We start from the raw sequence: 22,311 nt of genomic DNA on the forward strand, positions 1-22,311 counted from the left end.
CAAATTCTGGCATCCAAGTATACCGAACTTTGTGGCTAAACAGATATCTGAAACTGCCCTTTCAATATCCAGAAACAATTTCCACTGTACTCTGAGCCAGCTACCAAGAATAGATTAACTTCTATATTTTATCTGTATAAAACTGATCCCAGTGTAAGATCTGAAAGGCAAGTGAAGTCACCACCTAGCTGAAGTTAATCAGGTTTTACCTGGCAAGATGGGAGACCATCAAGGAATTGCAGGTAGGCTCTAGGGTCCCATGATGGAAGAAAGGCAGGATTTAAGTGGAAGGAAACGAGACATTTTTCATTAGGCATAGAGAAGCAACAAAATATTTGCTAAAGAAAACAATTGGTGTCTCAGTGCCCTTGGGAAATGATTGCTAATTTGTCCTAGAACTGTTAGTACTGAAGAATAAGTGAAGAATTGGTAATTGCCTTGCAGTTGTTTTATCCTCATCTTTTAACAACTTGATTGGAGGTACTGCTGCAGTGCATACCAAGTGTTTATGAAGCACTAAGGATTTTATCATGAGCTCAGCAAACTTGGTGGTTCTCTCTCCCCATTTCACCTTATAAGTTATTTAGATGTTAGAAACCTTTTTCAGATTCGTTAAAAAGCACGGGAGATGTTCACAACTGCACAGCAGATGTCTGCGTTAATTCTATTGCAAAGAGATAGGCCAATAAGGTTCGATCATTTAAAAACGTGTTGTTCAGGTTCTTTTAGCGACAATGATCTACAAAGACGCAGCTGATAACATTTGGCAGACCCTTTGATTGAACTCTAGTGACACTGGAATTGATATTTACGGCAACTTCATGCAATCTTGCATAAATGATGATATATACCACATTTTGGTCTATACTACAAATAGTGTAGAATATATCCCCCTGTAATATTGCTGGCTCAGACAGTTTGGGTGGGCATGCTGCCCTGTCCTTTAAATCATCTGCACCTGGCAGCAGGTCACATTTCTGTTCCATTACTGAAGGTTTGCGTGCTCCTTCTCTCTAGTGCTGGACTGCATTTTTCACCCCATTTCTTGTTAAAGTGGAGCACAAAGTCCGTTTCTCTCCATGCAGTGATGGTCCCCACTGATGCATGGGGATTGGATACTGTTGGCACTGTAGCATCACTAGCGTGAGTATAACTGAAGGAAACTAGAGGTGTATATACCGTTATATATATATATTGGAATGGCCTTGAGAGGAGTGCATAGACTCCCAGAGTGGCTGAGGCAACCCAGGCAGATGGGTGGGGTACAAATAATAAAATTATTGTTATCATCATCATCATCACCATCACCATCATCAATATAATAATACAGAATATGGCAAATAAGATGGGGGAGATGAGAAATAAGCACACCATCCGAGGTAGCTGTTTGCTGATCTCAGTCTCCAAGGATGCAGGGCTTGCCTATGGGTATTGCTAGAACAGGGAAATATAACACACCACACGGCTCTCTCCCACCTCTGCAAAAGGACAGAAGCTGAGGGAATCACTGTTTAGTCTGGAGTCGACAGACTGTTTCGTGTTTGGGCTGCTTCTCCCTCCCCACTCCTTTTTATCTAGCTCTCCTGCAAATGCATGGAGGCTTTTGTCTGCCTCCTGCGTCCTGACACATTTCAAGCGAGCTCCCCTTCCCTCTCTTCCCCTTTCCGCCCCTCTCGCCCCCTTCTTCCTTCTCCAGTCAGCCCTGCGGCTGGCAGGGCAGGGGCTCCCGGCTTGGCCCTTCCGCCTTCCTCGGGGCGGGAAGCAGAGGCCCCGCGCGACGCCTCCCTGCAGCCCGGTGCGGCGGATGCAGCAGTTGCTATAGCAGCCTCCGCCTCGCGCGGCCGTCTCCTCAGGCTCAACTTTCACCCGCTTTTTTGTGTGAGAACGAATTGGGAGGGAAAACACACACGTAACGGGGGGTTGAGGGAGGAGAGAGAGACTGAGGTAAAACGTAGTGGAGTTGAAATGCTACTAAGGAAGCTGTTCTCCTGCCAACAAAGTAAATTTGCAGCGCAGGGCTGTAATTACCGCCCCCCCCCACCTCCCCGCTTCTCTTTCAGACGAGCGCTGTGAAGCAGAAGCAGCGGCAGCTCCTCACAGACTCTCCCCGGGCAGCTGAAGTGGCTGTTCCAGAAGCCATTGCTTGGAGAGCCCGCGCTCCCGCTCCCGCCCCGCCGCCAGGCGCCCTCAAGTGGAGAGGCGCCTTCCCTCGGGACTCCTCTCTTCTTCGGGAGCGGGCCATCTTCCTTCCCGCCTTTGCTTCTGCTTCCCCCTCGTCAAAGCTCCTCCACTCCAGCGCGCTCTCTCCCTTGCAGACAAGAGAAAACTCCTCAGAGATGCCAATTGCCCATTTACTGGAGCTATGGAAAAAGATAGAAGTGGAAGTGGAGCCTATGGAAACGGAGGTGAGCAGCCTAAGGCAACCGAGCGCCTTGCATGCAGGAGCAAAATGGGGCCAGGGACCCGTAGGAAGCTGGTTTCTCTCTTTGAGGGAACTTATTTGTGTGTGTAGTGGGGGGGGGGGAGACTTCTCTGAGCCCAAAGGGAAAGAGTGAACACCTGTCTGGTCAGTTGGACTTTAAAGATGTGTCTCTCCCCCCCCCCCCACTCTCTGCGTGACGTATGCAGAGCCACTTGTTGATACACTGCGAGAATGGGAAGGGGAGGAAGGAAGGGAGCCTTGTGACTAGTTAGTTGTTCACAGGCACATGCGAGAAGCGGCTCAGATTTAAGGAACTGGCACGCGCTGTTTGCGAGCTTCTGGCCTCTGCAGTGCAGGCAGGCAGCTTCAGCTTCGCAGGATTTCTGCATTAGTCCTCGGAGAAGGCGGGACCAGCCCTACGTGTGCCCAAAGTTGGTGCCTTGTGTTCATCCAGCACCAGAGACAGCTGCATATTGTTCCTCTAAGTTGCCTTTTTGTGTATGGGCTTGCCTTTCCCTGCGACCACAAAGAGATGGCCCTTGCCTTAGTTAGGATTGAACAACTCATAGGATAGCAAGGTTTCTGGCCCTTGGGGCAACTGTTTGGTGTAAAGTTGCTTGTACTGGGAGTCGGGGACAGTTTGCATCTTTTCCTTTTGTTGCGTAGCACCACTAACAGGTGCATGGACAGTTGCCATGCATATGTGCCCTCAGAATTACAAAGAGTTGTGATCAACCCTCTTCCTTAAGAGTAAATAACAGTGAACAGGAAATATCCAGACTTGATAGTTTAATTTCCTTCTTCAACAAGTGTTTGTGTGTGTGTTGTCTTCTGTCACCCTCCACACACAAAGGAAGAAACTAGTGATTGGTTCTCTTTTTATGCCGCTTGTTTGGGAGACTGCACTTCATTGGTGCCTCTCTGTCAAAATGCAATACATTCAGTTGCATGTCCTCATGACTGTTTAGTAGTTTATATGAAATTACCTGTTTCTCTGAGCTATCAGCATCACACAAAGCTACTTTGATGACCTGAAAGTTCCTTATCACAGAATGCTTTTTAAATGGGATGAGTATTAACACCTAACAGTGCAACAAATTAATAATAATGGGGCTGCATCTGATACCTGAACTTACAATAGGTGCTTGTTATCATGGGTAACAAGTTGGCTATGCTACAGCATCTTTACTATGGTTCTGCAGGCAGATATACTAGTTAAAATGTTCTGAAAGAGAGGTGGATGAATATAAATTTCTCATCCCTCTTATTTTGGTAGCAGCCATAGAGGACTTTACCAACTAACCTTGAGCTTGTAGATGTCACTGTTTGATGTACAAAGCAATTGCGCACAGCACAACTCTAGTGAGATTCTGACTGAGCAAGTGATCTCAAGACCACAATATTCCTACTCTACAGCAGTTCAGTGGAATGTGATGGTAACACTGTAGAGAATACAGGATTGCAGCCTGAGTATTTCAGATTTTTTTCCTGCTTCACTCATTCATACATTGAATGGTTGAAGTAGCCTTGTCACCATAGCATTAAAACATGTATGAAAATAAAGCAACCAATAATTGGGCAGGGGGGGAAAACATTTTTAAAATAATGTTAACAAGCCTTCAGTATCTTGTGAATATCAGATACACAAAGCAGTGCCATTTAGCTTTTATTTTATAGGGTTTCAAAGGAACTGGTTTATGGGTGTCTGTGGACTTTAAGGTTCTTTGGCTGGGACAGTGAGCACCACCACACAATGTTGGTGGGTGCCATCTTTCATTCTGCTTCATCTTATTTATTTAAAATCACCCTCTCTGACTCAAAAACATTAATGTAGTTACACCTCTCATAAAATGGTATATGACACCTGCTGGCACTGCATGATGATGTATGTATGCATCATAGCAGACAGACACCATGTTAGAAGAGATATCCTGTCATGTGAAAGAAAAGGGATAATATTCTTCTAAGATGATGGCATTGGCTGTTTACAATTTTTTTTCAGTACTAACATTAAAATACTAGATTTAAAGCCACTCAAAAAGGTTTAATCTGTTAATCTAATTCATTAATCAAATGTAGCATCCCTAGTCCTATATCCCTAGTGAGATATTGGATTCAATTGTTGGGTCAAGAATTTCCACAAATATAGAACTTTTGGGGTATAGTATTGTTGTGTGTACTGCATGATCAAGGAAATCTGCAGTCCTGTTTTACAGGCAAGAATGAGACATGAATGGGGTATTAATTTTAACATCAGAATTCAGCTTCTACCATTATTCATATGATATAATACCTTCTAATGAGCTATACTTAAGCAACAGATGTGGCATTTGGGAGGTTTGTCCTTTTAAAACCCTAGCCCAAATGGTATGAGCTATGTTCAAAACTGGTTGTGTTTTATGTTCTCCCTCAGAGAAAGATTTTGTTGTTTTCCAGCTTTACAAAATACAGTCTGTCTTGATTTCAAGTCAACAAGATTATTCATAATCTTGTAATGTTAATTGAACAAGTCTGTTCTCGATTATTCACCCATACTTTTGCATACCCCCCCCAGTAATTATTCAGACATAAACATGCTTACTTATGAAGCGATTCCCACCAAAAGGGATGAGACTTCACAGTAAACATGTTTTAAGACCTTTGGATGTTTCCATACAGGGGTTTAGCACTGTAAACAGGTTGTTGAGATATCACAAATTGATCATTGGTAAACAGTTTGGTTTATTTATTTATTTATTTGATTTTCACTGGAAAGGGTAGGTCTGAATTACATGTGGGTGAAAACATGGGCTGGCATTTTGACAACAGTGTTTTGTGGATGGATGCTGCAAAAAACGTGCATGCACACAGAATGCCCACTCCACAATAAATACCCATTTGGAAATACCCTGTGTATCTTTTCACTCATGCTGCTTTCTCTTTATTTTTATCTCTTGTCTTCCTTTGACTTGATTGGAATATTTTCTTAAATAAATGCATAAATTACAGTCTCATGCACATAAAAACAAACTTCTATTCAGTACCTTATACTGTGCTTACAAAAAAAACCATGTGTAGATGTAATATCATACCATATCCAGGAGGCAAAGATTGTGCACGTATCCCAACCCCTACAAAAAGTGTACACTCCACTAACGTTAGTTAATTTGTTAATTATTCCATACATTCATTACCCATCCTTCACAAATGATCCTAGTGTGGGTTACACTGTATTAAAACAGTACAACAGTAAAATACACAAAATACACAAATAATGAATCACTGAAACAACAGTGCAACCAGTAAAGCTATTAAAAAAGGACGAACGGTAATCAGACATTTTTTAAAGTCTGGATAAAAACCTATGCCCAAAGCTTCTTGGGCCTGGGAGCCACTGAGAAGACATAGGGCTCCCATATGTCTGGATCTTCCGGGACATTACTGGAATTTCAAAGGTGGAATTGATGTCTAGGGGGAATTTCCAAAAGGTAGCACTTTGTCCTGGATCTTAGGCAAGTCAATTGAAAAATCACATTTCTAGGGGTGTCCTGGTTTTTACTTTTTGAAATATGGCAACCCTGTCTTATGTGGTGCCATCCCATAGACCTCTGAGGGCACTGGTATTTCCAATGAGGTCTCCTTTGCCAATGTTTATTTCCAGGCTGGTTTATAAAGAATGAGGTGATCTTTCAGGTACTGTATTTTGCGAACCAAGCTGTTAAGGGCTTTATACAGTATGTCAGTACCTTAACTTGTCCCTGAAAACAAATAGGCTACCAGTGCAGTTCTCTCAGAACTAGTGTAATATAAGTCCTTTTAGCTGTGCCAGACTGCAGTCTGGCAGCTGCATTTTGCACTAGTTGTGCCTCCAGTCATATTCAGGGGAAGCCCCACAAACTGTGCATTGCATTAATTCAGTCTAGAGAACCCAGATCATAGATCACAGTTACCAGGTCATCCCTTGATGGCACTTTCATAGAATCATAGAATTGTAGAGTTGGAAGGGACCCTGAGGGAATCTAGTCCAAACTCCTGCAATGCAGGAATCTCAACTAGATCTTACATGACAGATTACTATCTAATCTCTGCTTTAAATCCCCTAAGGAAGGAGAGTCCACAATGTCCTGAGGTCTGTCAAACAGCTCTTACCATCACAAAGCTTTTCTTTTGGTGCTGAATCACACTGTTGATACTAAGACCTCTAGATACTTTTCTCATGCACTACTGGCAAGCCAGGTGTTTCCCATCTTATATTTGGCAGCTGGTATTTCCTGCCTAAGTGTTGAACCTGATATTTGCCCCTATTGAAATTCATTTTGTTAGTTCTTCAATACGCAAGGTCATCTTGAATCCTGATTCTGTCTCCTCTGGCATTGGATACCCCTACCAGTTTGGTGTCATATGCAGATTCGATGAACATCCCCTTAATATCTTCATCCAAGTTGTTTATAAAGAAGTTGAACAACAACAGGCCTGGGATGGAACCCTGTGGCACCCCACTTATCACTTTTCCTCAGGTTGACTAGGAACCATTAGTGAGTATTCTTTGTGTTCAGTCAGTCAACCAGTTACAAATCCACCTAATGGTTATCTTGTCTAGTCCACATTTTACCAGCTTCTTCACAAGAATACCATGGGGCACTTTGTCAAAAGCCTTACTGAAATCAAGATGCAATATGTCCACAGCATTCCCCTGATCCAGCAGGCTAGTAAAGCTATCAAAAAAGAAATAAGATTTGTATGGCATGACTTACTTTTTAGAAACCCATGCTGGGTATTAGTAATCACAGCATGTTTTTCTAAGTGCTTACAGACCCACTGTTTAATTATCTGTTCTAGGACCGTTCTTGGAATAGACATCCAGCTGACCAGTCAGTAATTACCTGGATCTCTCCCCCCCCCCCATTTTGAAGATGGAAACAACATTTGCCTGCCTCCAGTCCTCAGGGACCTCATTTGTTCTCCAAGAATTCTCAAAGATTATAGAAAGATGCGCTGAGATTACATCTGCAAGCTCCTTTAGTACCCTTGAGTGCAACTCATCAGGCCTTGGAGATCTGAATTCATTTAAAGTAGCCAAGTGCTCCATTACTACCTCTTTTTTAACTTGGGCTGCAGTTCCTCCCTTGCATCATTTATTCCGTCATCACCATGTTAGGCACTGACAGGCCTTTGATTCAGTCTTATTCAGCAGGGTCTTCTTATGAACCATGAACCAGTTATTGGCTCTTATCCTAATCTACCTCACAAGGATACCGTTTTGAAGAAGGGCAAGATAAAAACACGACACATAAAATACCGTAATATTGCTATGATCACTCACCGATTCTGTGTTGTTTTTAGCCACTGAATGAAATAAATCCTGTTATATGCAATAATGTTACGATAGCTGGGGGAGGGTTGTTTAAAAAAGAACAATTTATGTATTTGATGTGCAGTTTAATGGTTTCTCAGATTTACAGTGTCTTCATAACATTTTCTCTTCTCTCTTTTTAATTACCAGCCGGCAGCAGAAGATGCCAGCCTGGATGAGGGCTTGGATGAGTCTACAAATGAGGTAATTCCATTTGTTATGCCCACTTCATTAAAAAAAAAATACTGAAGATGCTTAGCATTGGTTATATTTTTAGAAATCTTGAGGATTTCTACTGAGGAAACATATATATGTGAGTGAAGTCTCTAGCCAGGATAGTGAATTCATCAGGGAACTGGACTTGCGGGTTTTGTACTTGGCTCTGGATGGCAGAGACCGAAAAAGGATCTTGTTGGTACACTACCCCCCCTGCAGCCCAACCACTTCCATGACTGAGCTAGTGGAGGGGGTCTCTGGTGTGGCATTGGATAATCGTAGGACAGAAGTGCTGAACGTCTTCAGTATCCATGCAATCCTGCTTTGCCTGTCCAGCACAGGACTTCATGGTTGTGTGGCGCTTTCTCAGTACACCATACACCCAACGCATAATGCAGGTCGTGCCCTAGATCTGGTTTTTGTCACACAGGGGATTGGGAAGGATATGTTGGTTCCGGGGTGTGTGGGGGTGTGATTTGTTGGCATGCACAGATCACTTCTTGGTTTGGTTTGGTTTGGTTTGGTTTGGGTGTGACTTGCACACCCTGCAGGGGAGGGCGAACAGTTAAGTTGAAGGATTTCTGAGCTCTTGGGGGGACTTTCCAGGCAGTATGACAGATGCTTCTGTTGAAGCCCTAGTTTTACCGTGGAATAGTAAGATGGAGAGGGCCATTGACTTGAATCCTCAGGGAGTCTAAGAAGTTCATTGGGTTTCTGAGGAGCTCCAAGCAATGAAACAGGCCATTTAATGACTAGAGTACAAGTGGCACAAGAGGTACAAGCACACAGCCATGCCTAACCTGTGGCAGTGTTGCTACAAAGAAAACATATCTACCTGCCTCTGTGAGGCTCTGTCTACCTGTTAGAACGAGTCACAGTGTTGCTTGGCTTCATTCAAATGAGACTTCATAAAGTAAGAGGGTTAAGAAGTGATTACTGGAAATTAAGAATGAACCAGCATTGATAAATAATGCATTTTCTTCATTTGGATGATTTCTGAATACATATTTTTTTGGTACGCCAATAATATATGAACTTTCATCAAGGCTGGCAGTAATCTCCACTCCAGTCAGAAATGCACTTTTGGTACTTGGAATAGATTATGCAGATCATGGTTTGCATTAGTTTACATACCAAATTCAAATTACAAAACTCTCTTTCAAAATATATTCCTCTCTGATGAGTTGCAGGTGGCACTTAAAAGCATTAGTCTTTCACATAGCCTTTGGTGAGGCAGATAAAGGATGTTCTCTGTTACTTAAGGTTTTTAAATGTCTTATTTTTGTCTATTCTATTATGCTGATATTAATTCTAGGGTGCTTTAAAAAAAAGTAAGCTGCCTGTTGTACACCTTTATTTTGGAAAGGCAACATCTGAAATATTACACATTAATAAAGGTTTCAAGGTTTCAAAATGCAGATAACCTCTTTCAGCTCAGTCCTGTGCATCTCTCTACTCAGCAATTAAGTCCCATTGAGTTTAGTGGGGGTTAGTGCCAGGTGAATGTGTGTATGATTACAGCTAGTGGTGCCATCAACGCAAGACTTTGGGGCAGGCAAATAAGCCAGATGAACCCCAAATGCAGCAGGGCTGGCTTACCACATTTTGAAGTAAGTGAAGCAATGCATATTACTATATAAACAGTGCCACTCATAGTGATGATAAGTTCTAGCCTTTTAAAAAACCCCAATAATGGGCAAATCATTGGGCATCTACCCAAGAACTCTTAAAGAATTCAAATGTGTCCTCTTTTTTTGGTGATGCATAACTGGCCACCAAAGCCTTCATGAAAACAGACCATTCTTTTCTATTTGGACTGGCCATCTGTACAAGACTCCTACAGCTAAAAAGTAGGGTCGTCATGAGAGATGCAGCAATTGCTTAAAAAACAAATCAAAAATCAAAACCGTCACAGTATGCATTTAATCTACAGGTGTTTTAGGTTAATGTTTAATTAGAGGAAATACAAAACAGGTCAGGCAATATATGTCATGAAAAATATTCCATCCTTATGAATAAAGACACACGCTTTTCCTTCTCGTTTCTGTTGTCATGCCAACAATAATCTATTCAAAACAATTCTCTGCTTGTGGAATATACTAAACTCAAATCAACACTAGAAGTGTCCTTGTAGAACACTTAGGCATTTTTCATTTACAAGCTAAGGAAACCTAGAACAACAAATGTCTGCCCTATTTAGTCATAATTTGATACTGAAATTTTAAAATAACTTTAATGATTACATAGATGAGAAGAGGTGATGACCTATAATCAGTCTGTTTTCTTCCCCCACCCCATGCTCATTTCAAACAACTGATATTGGTCAAAATATATTAAGCATCTACTGACCTGTGTTCCCTTCCATTATAATGTCAGCTGCTGACATTTCTACTCAGTCCTCCGTTGGGGCTATGCTGCTGAGACTTCTTAGTATTGCCTTGATTTGACATGATAGAGCTGTCTATACTGTTGCCTATGCACATTAATCTAATTGACTTCGACTAAATGTGAATTTATTGCACATCTTGCTTGTGACATATGCATTTCTGGGAATCAGTGTAAACTCTTGAGTTTCAGTGTAAAGTAACTCTAGATTGAACCATATTCACATACATATCTGGTATGGTATGGTTTATTTATATACCATTTTTTAGTCCAAAGCCCACCAGTGTGGTGAACAATGTTAGTACCTCTCAGTGGAGGTTCCTTTGCTGGTCAAAGTGGGGCATAACTCTCTTAAGATTCTAAGCCCATCCAAAACCACCAAAGCCACCGTCCGATCTTTCTCCTGCCAACCACTACTAATACATTTCCATTGACTGAGAGGCTTGCTAGATACTTATGCCCATCTCCTCTTTTTAGTTCATGAAGCTTACTTCTGGTCCCCTCATTAACCAAGGTTAGACACTTTTCAATTTAGTTAGGCATTAAGTACTTATCCAATGGCAACGCCTTCATGTCCACTTTTCAATTTAGTTAGGCATTAAGTACTTATCCAATGGCAACGCCTTCATGTCCACACCTTTGCAAGATCTTGACATGGAGCAAGTTCCATTTCCTGTAGCACAGCAGCCTCTGGAGGCACAGCAATGTCCTTAATTAGTTTGCAGCAGCCTCTGAATTCAGAAGACCACACTTAACATGAGCCTGTGGTTTTCAACTCAAGTTCAGACATTAAAAACCCCCTCATGTTTTCATGTTACGTGTGAATTCAGTTTATGTATCTTACAAATACTGAACTCTGGAAAGTCTTCTAAAACTAAAGCAATTACCGAGTTACAAACCTTAGTTTATCATAGGGGGCTAACAGAAGTTCCGTTGGCACAAGGATTTAAGTTTGCACAGTGCAGATTTCTCTTCCTTCCCTCTCCTTGTGCACCCCACACCCTCCACAAATCTCCAGAGGGTTGAGAGAAGCCCCAAGACAGATGAGGCATGAGGAAAGGAGAGGGGGTGGAAGTTCTGGTGTGCAGGCAAAGTCCTTTGTGCTAATGGTACTACTTTGCTGGATACCACCTATGAAGTTTAGTTAACTAAATTTGCTAACATGTGCATATGAGGAAGACCACTGCAATACATGTGAACATCATCCAAAAAAAAAAAATTCTTTATATTGTCTTTGTTTTATATGAAGTGCTTTTTTGTCAAAGCAGGTATCATCTAAGAAGTATTTTCCATTCTCTCTCACCCAGTAGAGCAGAACTTTCCAAACTTCTCACATTGGTGACATACGGTACTTTTTAGACATGCATCATTTTGTGACACAGAATTCGGTTTTACTAGGAAACTGGAGATTAAACTAACCCCTTTCCAGGAGTGTAGGGAGTGTTCACGTGACACACCTACACACTGCAGCTGACACACTACCGTGTCGCGACACACAGTTTAGAAAGCTCTACAGTAGAGAATGTTTCTTCTAAGACCTCTCACTTCTTTCAGATGCCTTTTGAAAACTGTATTGTCTAGGCAGGCATTTGCAATATGGTTGTTCTCTATTTATTGATGAATTATTGATTTTTTTAAAATGTTATTTTTATGGATGCTTTTTGCTGATTTTATTCTTTTATGCTGTATACTGCCTTGATGTATTTTTATGAAAGTGTGGATTATAAACGCACACAAAATAAATAAGTAAGATAGTGCTTGCCATCTGGATTGATTGGGGTACTTTTAAAATTGGCAGTGCATTTTTAAATTACCTTGGAGCACTTTTTAAATCCACACTACATCTGCACTCCCTCTAATATTGAACTAATAATGAACACTGTGATTGCCAGTAGAACTGGAGCCAAAACAAGAGGGAGTATTCACATCCTCTAGGGAGCCCTAAAGTTTGTAGAAGTAGATTTTTAAAAAATATGCAAAGAGGATTGAACATACTCAGTATCTGCATAATGTTAAGGAACAGTTGGAAAAGAAAATTGGGTGTGGGTATGAAAGCCCTGCTTCATTGCATTTAAACAGGTATGGGGAACCTTTGGGCCTCCAGATGTTGCTGAACTACAACTCCTTTCACCCCAGTAAGCATGGACAATGACCAGAGCCAATGGTAGTCATAGTTCAGCAACATCTGGTGGGCCCAAGGTCCCCCATGCCTATAGCTGTAGCTTATAGCAAGGTTTCCCAAACTTTCCACAGCTGTTGTTGGACTACAGTTCCCATCATCCCTGACCACTGGTCCTGCTAGCTAGGGATGATGTGAGTTGAAGTCCAAAAACAGTTGGAGAACCAAGTCTGGGAAACCCTGGCATGTAATATAATTGAGGAGGGCATGGGTGACTAGCTAGAACCCTGAACAGAAACATTCATGTTAGGGGTGAAGAGAATAGACATTTTGTTGCAGGTCCCAATTATCTAACAAACTGATGGACTAAACATTGTAGCTGGAATTCAGAGTATTTTTAAATAATTGACATAAACTGGTAATGTTTACATACAGTATAAAGTTGCACTTACAATATAAAAATTACACTGTCTCTATTTTTATGTTCCAAAGTAAATAACATTTGAAGCTTTTAGGATGAGATTAATAATGTTCTCAGTTTACTTTTCAGCTTGAGTTACATAAAAGGTTTGAAGTTTAACTAAATTATTACAGCTTATCAACTCTAATTTGTTCTTGAAATTGAATTTTATGAAGCTTTTCTATTTTTATTTCCTTGCATCTATTTTCATTCATGCATGCATTTTATTTATTTATTTAATTTCTATACCGCCCTATACCCAAAGGTCTCAGGGCAGTTCACATAAAATATTGAATAGATAAAATCAAAACAAAAATAACAACCCGATAAAAAAACCACCCTCTTGTTAAAGCAATTGCAGCGGTGCAGTGGGTCTGTCTGTTAACTGGAAGGTTGGTGGTTTGAGCCCAGCCAGGGATGGCTGTGGCAGGATTCATGCATCGTGGGGCATTGGATTAGATGACCCTTAGGATCCCTTCCAATTCTACGATTCTATGATTCTATACACCAATTGTGAACATATTTTCCAAATGTGTAGTTTAGATCCTGATGGTTACCTCCAGGGGCAGCCTGTCCCATTTCATGAAAGAGGAATGTGCTATGTCCTGCCGCCACCCCCAGTCGCCGCATTTCCTGCAGCAATGCCTCACTCCCACCCCACCACTGCCACTGCCAAAAAACCCCCAAAACCCTCTCGCCAAAATTTGTGTATACACACACATAAATAATTATTAGAGTAAGTTGCTTCCAATATAGGCATATGGAGCATTACCAAGGGTTAGTGATTTTCAGCAGCCTCTATGTTGGGGCTCTAATGTTATTCTGACCCCCAAGTTCCATTAATTTCAATGGGACTCGTGTTACCCCTAACATGCGTATAAGGATATAAGAGCAACTCAAGCCACTCGGAGCTGCAACCTTCTGTTTCAACATTTAAATGCCCGCTGACAACTTTTTGACTCCACCAGGCAAATAAGAATGCATTTTTCTACAATGCTTAATTGATGTCTGTTTTTTACTGTATGGTTTTTACTGCATTGTTTTATGTTGGCTTTTGTTGTGAACCACTTTGATCTATTTTATAAAACAGCAGTATACAGTGGAACCTCAGTTGTTGAACGTAATCCATTCTGGAAGACCGTTCAACTTCCGAAACATTTGACAACCAAGGCGCAATTGCCGGTTGGCAAATTCCATTGAAAAAATGGAGAAACATGCCTCAGAAGCCATTTGACTTCTGAGGTGCATTCAAAAATGGAAGCATTCACTTACAGGTTGTTGGCATTCGGAAGCCGAAACGTTCGACTTCCAAAGTGTTCAACAACCGAGGTTCCACTGTATAAATATTTTTATAAATAAATAAGTGCTAGGAAGCTATTTCAGTTCTATGAAGTATGAGGAAAGATTTACTTAAAATGCAAATCCATAGATTATAGATTTTGAAAACAAACAAAAAGCTCAAATGATTTCTTTATTTTCCTTGGACTAGATGACCCTCCAGGTCCCTTCCAACTCTACAGTTCTATGATTTTTTGAAGTAACAATGTAATTGCCTAACAACTGAAAAAGAATTGCAGGAAACAAGTAATAACAAGAAAATGAATGTGCAAAGAATATCAGTTTCCATAGATCTAGTTAAACACAATAGTGAATCATCTGGCAATGCATTAAAAGGCACAAAGTTCCCTTTCTGGGATTATTGACGAGGTAGTTAAAGCATTTTTCTTTGTTTAATGTTCTGCCTTGGATGACACTGTCACATTCTGGGCTTGATGAAATGTTTGTCATATATGTTTAAATAAAGAAGTTGCTGCAATTAAAATCAAAGGGGTTGATCCAAATTAAATCATGCTTTGAGTTGGAATCGTTAAAATCAACAGGACTTACATGAGTCATCATGACTAACTTAAGTCCTACTGGTTTCAGTAGGTGCACTCTAAACTAAGGTTACCAGATGTCCCCATTTCCTGGAGACAGTCTCCGGATTTACAAATCAGTCCCCATACAAAATCAATTGAAGTTGAAAAGTGTCCCCGGATTCATTGAAAAAAAAATCTGGTAACCTTACTCTAAACATGAGTCCTGTATGCATACAATGCAATGCTAGGAAAGCAAAGTCAGGCAATTAAGAATTAATGACTAAAGTGAGACAATGAAGCTTTAATGACAACAACCATTAATGTGCACCAGAGCCAGCTTAGCCATTAGGCAGACTGAGGCAGCTGCCTCATGTGGCAGAAGACCCCAAGGCAGGAGCCCCGCAGTCACACCACCTCCTTCACCACTAGTGCAGAAGTGGCAGCAGTATTGGCACTTATTTTAGGCGAAATTGCATCCAAAAACATTGTAGAGATCCTGCCCGAAATTGATCGGCAGAGAAGCGAAGGTGGCAGGTATGGCGGCGGCAGGGCAGGGGAAGGTGGCACTTCCAGGATGCTCTGCCCCCAATGTGCACAGTGTTTTATAGAGTAACAATAAATGTAGGCCTGGCATCAGCACTTGACAGTGGTGTAGTGGAGGGAGAACCCTGAGGAGTACAGCTCCAGAACTTGTTTCAGAGCAGGAATAATTGTGTTATCCATGAGAGTGACACTGTAATTGAATCATAGAATCATGGAGTTGGAAGGGACCGCAAGTGTCATCTAGCCCAGCCCCTACAATGCAGAACTCTTAGCTAAATCCATGACAGGATGGCATCCATGACAGATGGCTATTCAACCTCTGCTTAAAAACCTCCAGTGAAGGAGAGCTCACAACCTCCCAAAGGAGTCTGTTCCACTGTCAAACATTCCTTACTGTAAGGTTACCAGATTTTTTTCAATGAATCCTGGGACATTTTTCAACTTTAATCAATTTTGTCAGGGGACTGATCTGTAAATCTGGGGACTGTCCCCGGGAAACGGGGACGTCTGGTAACCTTACCTTACTGTCAGAAACGTCTTCCTGATGTTTAGTTGTAATCTCCTTTCTTGTAACTTGAAGCCATTGGTTTCAGTCCTACCCTCCAGAGCAGGAGAAAACAATCTTGCTTCATATTATTGATGGACCTTCCTTACACTGACAACTGAAAAGTCAGAGAATACAAAAGAAGCTGAATGCTTCTTTCTGTTTCTTTGTGGGGATTCTTACTTCTTGCTAATGGTAACACTTCTTTGCAAGATTGTATGCCTTTATGATTAAAACATAAAGGTTGCATGGCTGTGGGCTGAAGGCCTTTTGTTGAACCTCTGCAGCCACAATACTTGATCAGGGACGGACACACATATCTCCCCAGGTGAAATGCAGCCTGCTGACACTTGCATCACCCTTTGTTGGACCACAGAAACCGAACAGCCAAGTGGCTTCAGTTGGCAACGCTGCTGGAAATAAAATTCACCAGATGCCATTCAGAACTGAATAGCTGCTTGACTTCTTGTCCAAGAAGTACCACGGCGTAAGTTTCCTTGCTTGCAAGGGATAGGGAAGAATTGGCAGCTTCAGCACTTTTGCTGACTGGCAGGCGGAAGTGTTCATGGGCACTGGAGGGCAGTCAGTGCTGGTAGCAGGCAACGAAAGGCAGCCCAAAGCTGGAGCTGAGCCCAACAAAACTTGAGGTTCCCGTTCCAATGAACGCACATAATCTAAAATTCAATACAGGGAGACAATAGAGGGAGAGGAAGGAATATTTCTAACTCTGTAAATTGAATCATGGATTCCCGACTCTTGAAAAAAGAACCAACGTCTCATAAAAAGCCCCATGCCTCTCTTTATTATTTCATTTTATTTAAACAATTTACATACCACTTAACTACAATACTCTCTATGTGGTTTGCAAGGATACAGTACAAAAAAGTAAGTATCAGTTAAAGCTGTAGTATAGAATCAAATTCCAATTAAAATGCCTGCTGGGATTTTAAAAAGCCTTTTGGATGATCTCTTTATTCAGAGTTGCTTGTCCTCTGTAGGGTACTCCTGACTTTATGTGGGGGTCATCTGAATCCAGAGGTATGCCTTCTGCTGTCCAACCATTCTTTGCAGCCAGTGCCTCTGGGTGCCAGTGAGCTTTGAGAACACTGCGACTGCTTGGAAATTTACTGCCTAAGTAGAAAACTAGTTCCTCACTTATTGCTTAGCTCACATATGGAGCAAGCGGCACTGCCACCAAGTGGCATTTATTTAAAAGGCACAGAAATATTTGAAATTGTGGCACTTTTACAACATGAAGATTTCTCACCCTGCCAGGAAAAGCATGGACTTCCTTCATTAAATAGCCATGGTATCATGAGTGTCTTTTTCACCCTGGATGCATCAGGAATGGTACATCCTCAGTGTATGCCCCTCGGTCTTCCAGCACTGCGGTCTTATCCATGTTTACTCAAAAGTATGCCCCCCCATTCAGTAGCGGGGGGGGGGCAGCCTTGCAAACAGGACTTGTTTGTTTCCTCTGGAAAATAAATGTTAGCAGCAACAAACAATTGAGCATGCACAAAGCTGGCAAACTTTTGTTTCTTGTTCCTGCCAGTCATGCAAACTAGGCAGGGATAGTTTGTAATCAATCTTGGTTTAAATTATTAAAATATTCAAGTTTGTTGGATGGAAGACAAGACTCAAAATGTATTTGGGGGCTTGCTAGATCTGATTTATGAACTATATATTATTATTATTTTAGTTTTGGCAGCACCATGAGGCCTGAAGGGTCCAGGGATATTAAAATAATGTATGTAATTATATGAAGTAAATTGCTTCTTTGTTTATTGGTGAAAATGCACTGCAAATATATCAGAAGAAGAAAAAGTAAGAATAATAGAATCTGAGAGTTGGAAGGGAGCCAAGGGCCATCTAGTCCAACCCCCTGAAATGCAGAAATCTCAGCTAAAGCATCTACGACAGATTAGCATCCAACTTCGCTTAAAAACCTCCAAGGAAGGGGAGTCTGTTCCCCTGCCGAACAGCTCTTACTGTCAGAAAGATTTTCCGAATGTTTAGTCGGACTCTCCTTTCTTGTAACTTAAGAAATTGGATTATTTATTATGTATTCTATGCATTTTGGGGATAGATTAATTGACATTGATTTTTCAGAGTTTCATTGTACAACCTTATATACATCTACATATGCTTTTGTAAGTGCATACAGTGGTACCTTGGCTTATGAACTTAATCCATTCTGGAATTCCGTTCTTAAACCAAAGCATTCTTAAACCAAGGTGTGCTTTCCCATAGCAGTGGGGGACTCAATTTACAAATAGAACACACTCAACAGGAAGCGAAACATGTTCTTCTTCCAAGGCAAAGTTCACAAAACACCTACTTCATGGTTTGCAGTGTTCTTAATCCAAGTTGTTCATAAACTAAGCTGTTCTTAAACCAAGGTACCACTGTATATGATTGCAACCTTGACAGCATTACTCATAAGTTGTTTTCAGCCTCATGGTAACCTGATATTTCAGCACAAACATGACAGTTTTCACATCTTATATTTTTGTGGAGAATAGTACTCTTACACTCTTAGTGTTTAAAATATATATATAAATTACTAAATTGTAATGGGTGGGTATATAGTTTTGTAATGAAACTACAGTGGTACTTCTGGTTGCGAACATGATCCATTCCGGACCCCTGTTCGCAACATGAGCAGAACACAATCTGCGCGTGTGCGAGTCACGATTTGCCGCTTCTGCGCATGCGTGTGACGTCATTTTGAGTGTCTGCGTATGCGTGAGTGGCGAAACCCAGAAGTAACCCTTTCTGGTACTTCCGGGTTGCTGCAGGACGCAACCTGAAAAGATTTAACCTGAAGCAAACGTAACAAGAGGTATGACTGTATTCTTTGCTTGCAAAGTCAGTGATCTAATTGTGCAGTAACTTTACCTGACAGCAGAGGTCTCTCTTGTTTATCAAAATGAGAAACCTCATTCTGAATAAGCTATACTGTATTACTTTAGCTTTATAATTTTGAGACCTGGGTGTCCCTTACTCCTCTGATACTTTCCACTCTCTGAAGAAGTGGGACATTCATGAACAGCAGACAAAAAACACAACCTTATTGCAATGGCATGCATGTATGGTTCTAGGTTCTAGTTCCAACCACACAGAAAGATGGGAGTGGGGGATCCCATATTAAAATCAAAAAGAGGAGCATGTGTAAGTGCAGCTAAATGTTCCACAGTTGCCAGTTGCTTATTGCCTTGCAGCCCCTCTCTTTCCTCAAGTGACCATTTTATATATTTTTTGTATTACAGCCCTGACTGAGGCCTATGGGGTAGGGATAGGATTTTGCACTCCTCACCCACAAAACTTTTTTTGCCTCTAGCCACTCTTTCTAGTGTGATTTACATAGCTCTCTGTTTAAATGCACAACACTGATTTTGTCACATCTAATTTGGCTCCAGGCTGACCTGTTTCCTAAACAACCTAGATTTAACCTACCTGAACAACAACCTCTGCCACAACCTCAGGTGCTCCCAGGCATATAAACAAGCCTATAGAAGACACAGATATCATAGAAATGCTATACTTGGAATGATGGCTCTCAGTAAGGCACATACTGGTAAATGAAACGATCAAACACAAACAACTTATATAGAACATATATGTATACCGGTACATTGCCGTCATCATTCTGATTATGGTATGCTGTGAGCAGAAAATATGAGAAGACCAGATCTCAGAGGTACAGGATGAGTTAAGGCATGTAATGAAGACTTCTTAAGATAGTAATGAGGAACCTGGGGTACTCCATATGTCATTGGAATACAACTCCCATCATTCCTGACTATTGGTCATGCTGGCTGGGTGGTGATAGGAGTTGGACTCCAACAACTGGAAAGTTTGGCCTTGGAGTTCAAAATGAAGCAGGGCAAAGGCTAATAGAGTTCTGTCAAGAGAACAAGCTGGTCATCACAAACACGCTCTTCCAACAACACAAGAGACAACTCTACACATGGACATCACCAGATGGGCAGCATCGAAATCAGATTGATTATATTCTCTGCAGCCAAAGATGGAGAAGCTCTATACAGTCAGCAAAAACAAGACCTGGAGCGGACTGTGGCTCAGATCATCAGCTTCTTATAGCAAAATTCAAGCTTAAACTGAAGAAAGTAGGAAAAACTACTGGGCCAGAAAGATACAATCTAAGTCAAATCCCTTATGAATACACAGTGGAAGTGAGGAACAGGTTTAAGGATTTAGATTTGGTGGACAGAGTGCCTGAAGAACTATGGATGGAGGCTTGTAACATTATACAGGAGACAGCAACTAAAACCATCCCAATGAAAAGGAAATGCAAGAAAGCAAAGTGGCTGTCCAACGAGGCCTTACAAATAGCGGGGGAGAGAAGGCAAGCAAAATGCGAGGGAGATAGTGAAAGATACAGGAAATTGAATGCAGATTTCCAAAAAATAGCAAGGAGAGACAAGAAGGCCTTCTTAAACGAGCAATGCAAAGAAATAGAGGAAAACAATAGAATGGGAAAAACCAGAGATCTGTTCAAGAAAATTGGAGATATGAAAGGAACATTTCGTACAAATATTTCCATAATAAAAGACAAAAGTGGAAAGGATCTAACAGAAGCAGAAGACATCAAGAAGAGGTGGCAAGAATACACAGAGGAACTATACCAGAAAGAAATGGATGTCTCGTATACCCCAGGTAGTGTGGTTGCTGACCTTGAGCCAGACATCCTGGAGAGTGAAGTCAAATGGGCCTTAGAAAGCACTGCTAATAATAAGGCCAGTGGAAGTGATGGTATTCCAGCTGAACTATTTAAAATTTTAAAATGCTACACTCAATATGCCAGCAAATTTGGAAAACTCAGCAGTGGCCAGAGGATTGGAGAAGATCAGTCTACATCCCAATCCCAAATAAGAGCAGTGCCAAAGAATGCTCCAACTACCACACAATTGCACTCATTTCACACGCTAGCAAGGTTATGCTTAAAATTCTACAAGGAAGGCTCAAGCAGTATATGGACCGAGAACTCCCAGAAGTGCAAGCTGGATTTCGAAGGGGCAGAGGAACCAGAGACCAAATTGCAAATATGCGCTGGATTCTGGAGAAAGCTAGAGAGTTCCAGAAAGACATCTACTTCTGCTTCATTGACTATGCAAAAGCTTTTGACTGTGTCAACCACAGCAAACTATGGCAAGTTCTTAAATAAATGGGAGTGCCTGATCACCTCATCTGTCTCCTGAGAAATCTCTATGTGGGACAAGAAGCTACAGTTAGAACTGGATATGGAACAACTGATTGATTCAAAATTGGGAAAGGAGTACGGCAAGGCTGTATATTGTCTCCCTGCTTATTTAACTTATATGCAGAATTCATCATGCGAAAGGCTGGGCTGGATGAATCCCAAGCCGGAATTAAGATTGCCGGAAGAAATATCAACAACCTCAGATATGCAGATGACACAACCTTGATGGCAGAAAGTGAGGAGGAATTAAAGAACCTGAGGGTGAAAGAGGAGAGCGCAAAATATGGTCTGAGGCTCAACATCAAAAAAACAAAGATCATGGCCACTGGGCCCATCACCTCCTGGCAAATAGAAGGGGAAGAAATGGAGGCAGTGAGAGATTTTACTTTCTTGGGCTCCATGATCACTGCAGATGGTGACAGCAGTCATGAAATTAAAAGACACCTGCTCCTTGGGAGAATGGCGATGGCAAACCTAGACAACATCTTAAAAAGCAGAGACATCACCTTGCCAACAAAGGTCCGTATAGTAAAAGCCATGGTTTTCCCAGTAGTGATGTATGGAAGTGAGAGCTGGACCATAAAGAAGGCTGATCGCCAAAGAATTGATGCTTTTCAACTGTGGTGCTGGAGGAGACTCTTGAGAGTCCCATGGACTGCAAGAAGTTCAAACGTATCCATTCTTAAGGAAATCAGCCCTGAGTGCTCACTGGAAGGACAGATCGTGAAGCTGAGGCTCCAATACTTTGGCCACCTCATGAGAAGAGGACTCCCTGGAAAAGACCCTGATGTTGGGAAAGATGGAGGGCACAAGAAGAAGGGGAAGACAGAGGACAAGATGGTTAGACAGCGTTCTCGAAGCTACAAACATGAGTCTGACCAAACTGCGGGAGGCAGTGGAAGATAGGAGTGCCTGGCGTGCTCTGGTCCATGGAGTCACGAAGAGTCGGACACGACTAAACAACAACAAGGCACTAAAAAGTGTGGGATAAGGATTGAATGACAGGAAAATGCATAACCTCCTCACAAACAAATCAGAATGAATACTCATTAAAGGGTGGACATTGTATAACCTCCATACAAGCTTTGTGCAGGCAAATCAGGATGAATGCACTATAAGCAAGTTACGTGGAGGAGCATACAAACAAATAGCTTTTTCATCCTGTTCTCACATTTGGTCAAACAGGTTTGACGGTGCTTTTTTT

At 41.5% G+C, this 22,311-nt stretch overlaps 1 protein-coding gene across 2 annotated transcripts in view; it reads left to right on the top strand.

Moving 5' to 3' along the window:
- Positions 1–1,723: 1,723 nt before the first annotated feature.
- RPS6KA2 (ribosomal protein S6 kinase A2) overlaps positions 1,724–22,311 on the top strand; it is a 180,598-nt gene continuing 160,010 nt past the window's right edge. Inside the window, exons 1-2 of one of the 2 annotated variants that reach the window (XR_014167184.1) lie at positions 1,724–2,405; positions 7,905–7,958. Coding sequence is in view for 1 of the 2 variants with exons in the window: in XM_081906842.1 (XP_081762968.1) it covers positions 2,337–2,405; positions 7,905–7,958 (123 nt within the window). In the remaining variant the exon portion in view is untranslated. The remainder of the gene's footprint in view (positions 2,406–7,904; positions 7,959–22,311) is intronic. The other variant, XM_081906842.1, reaches the window with a different exon arrangement.

The sequence above is a fragment of the Podarcis melisellensis genome (genome assembly GCF_964234715.1).
Source record: "Podarcis melisellensis genome assembly, chromosome: 3".
Taxonomy (NCBI): domain Eukaryota; kingdom Metazoa; phylum Chordata; class Lepidosauria; order Squamata; family Lacertidae; genus Podarcis; species Podarcis melisellensis.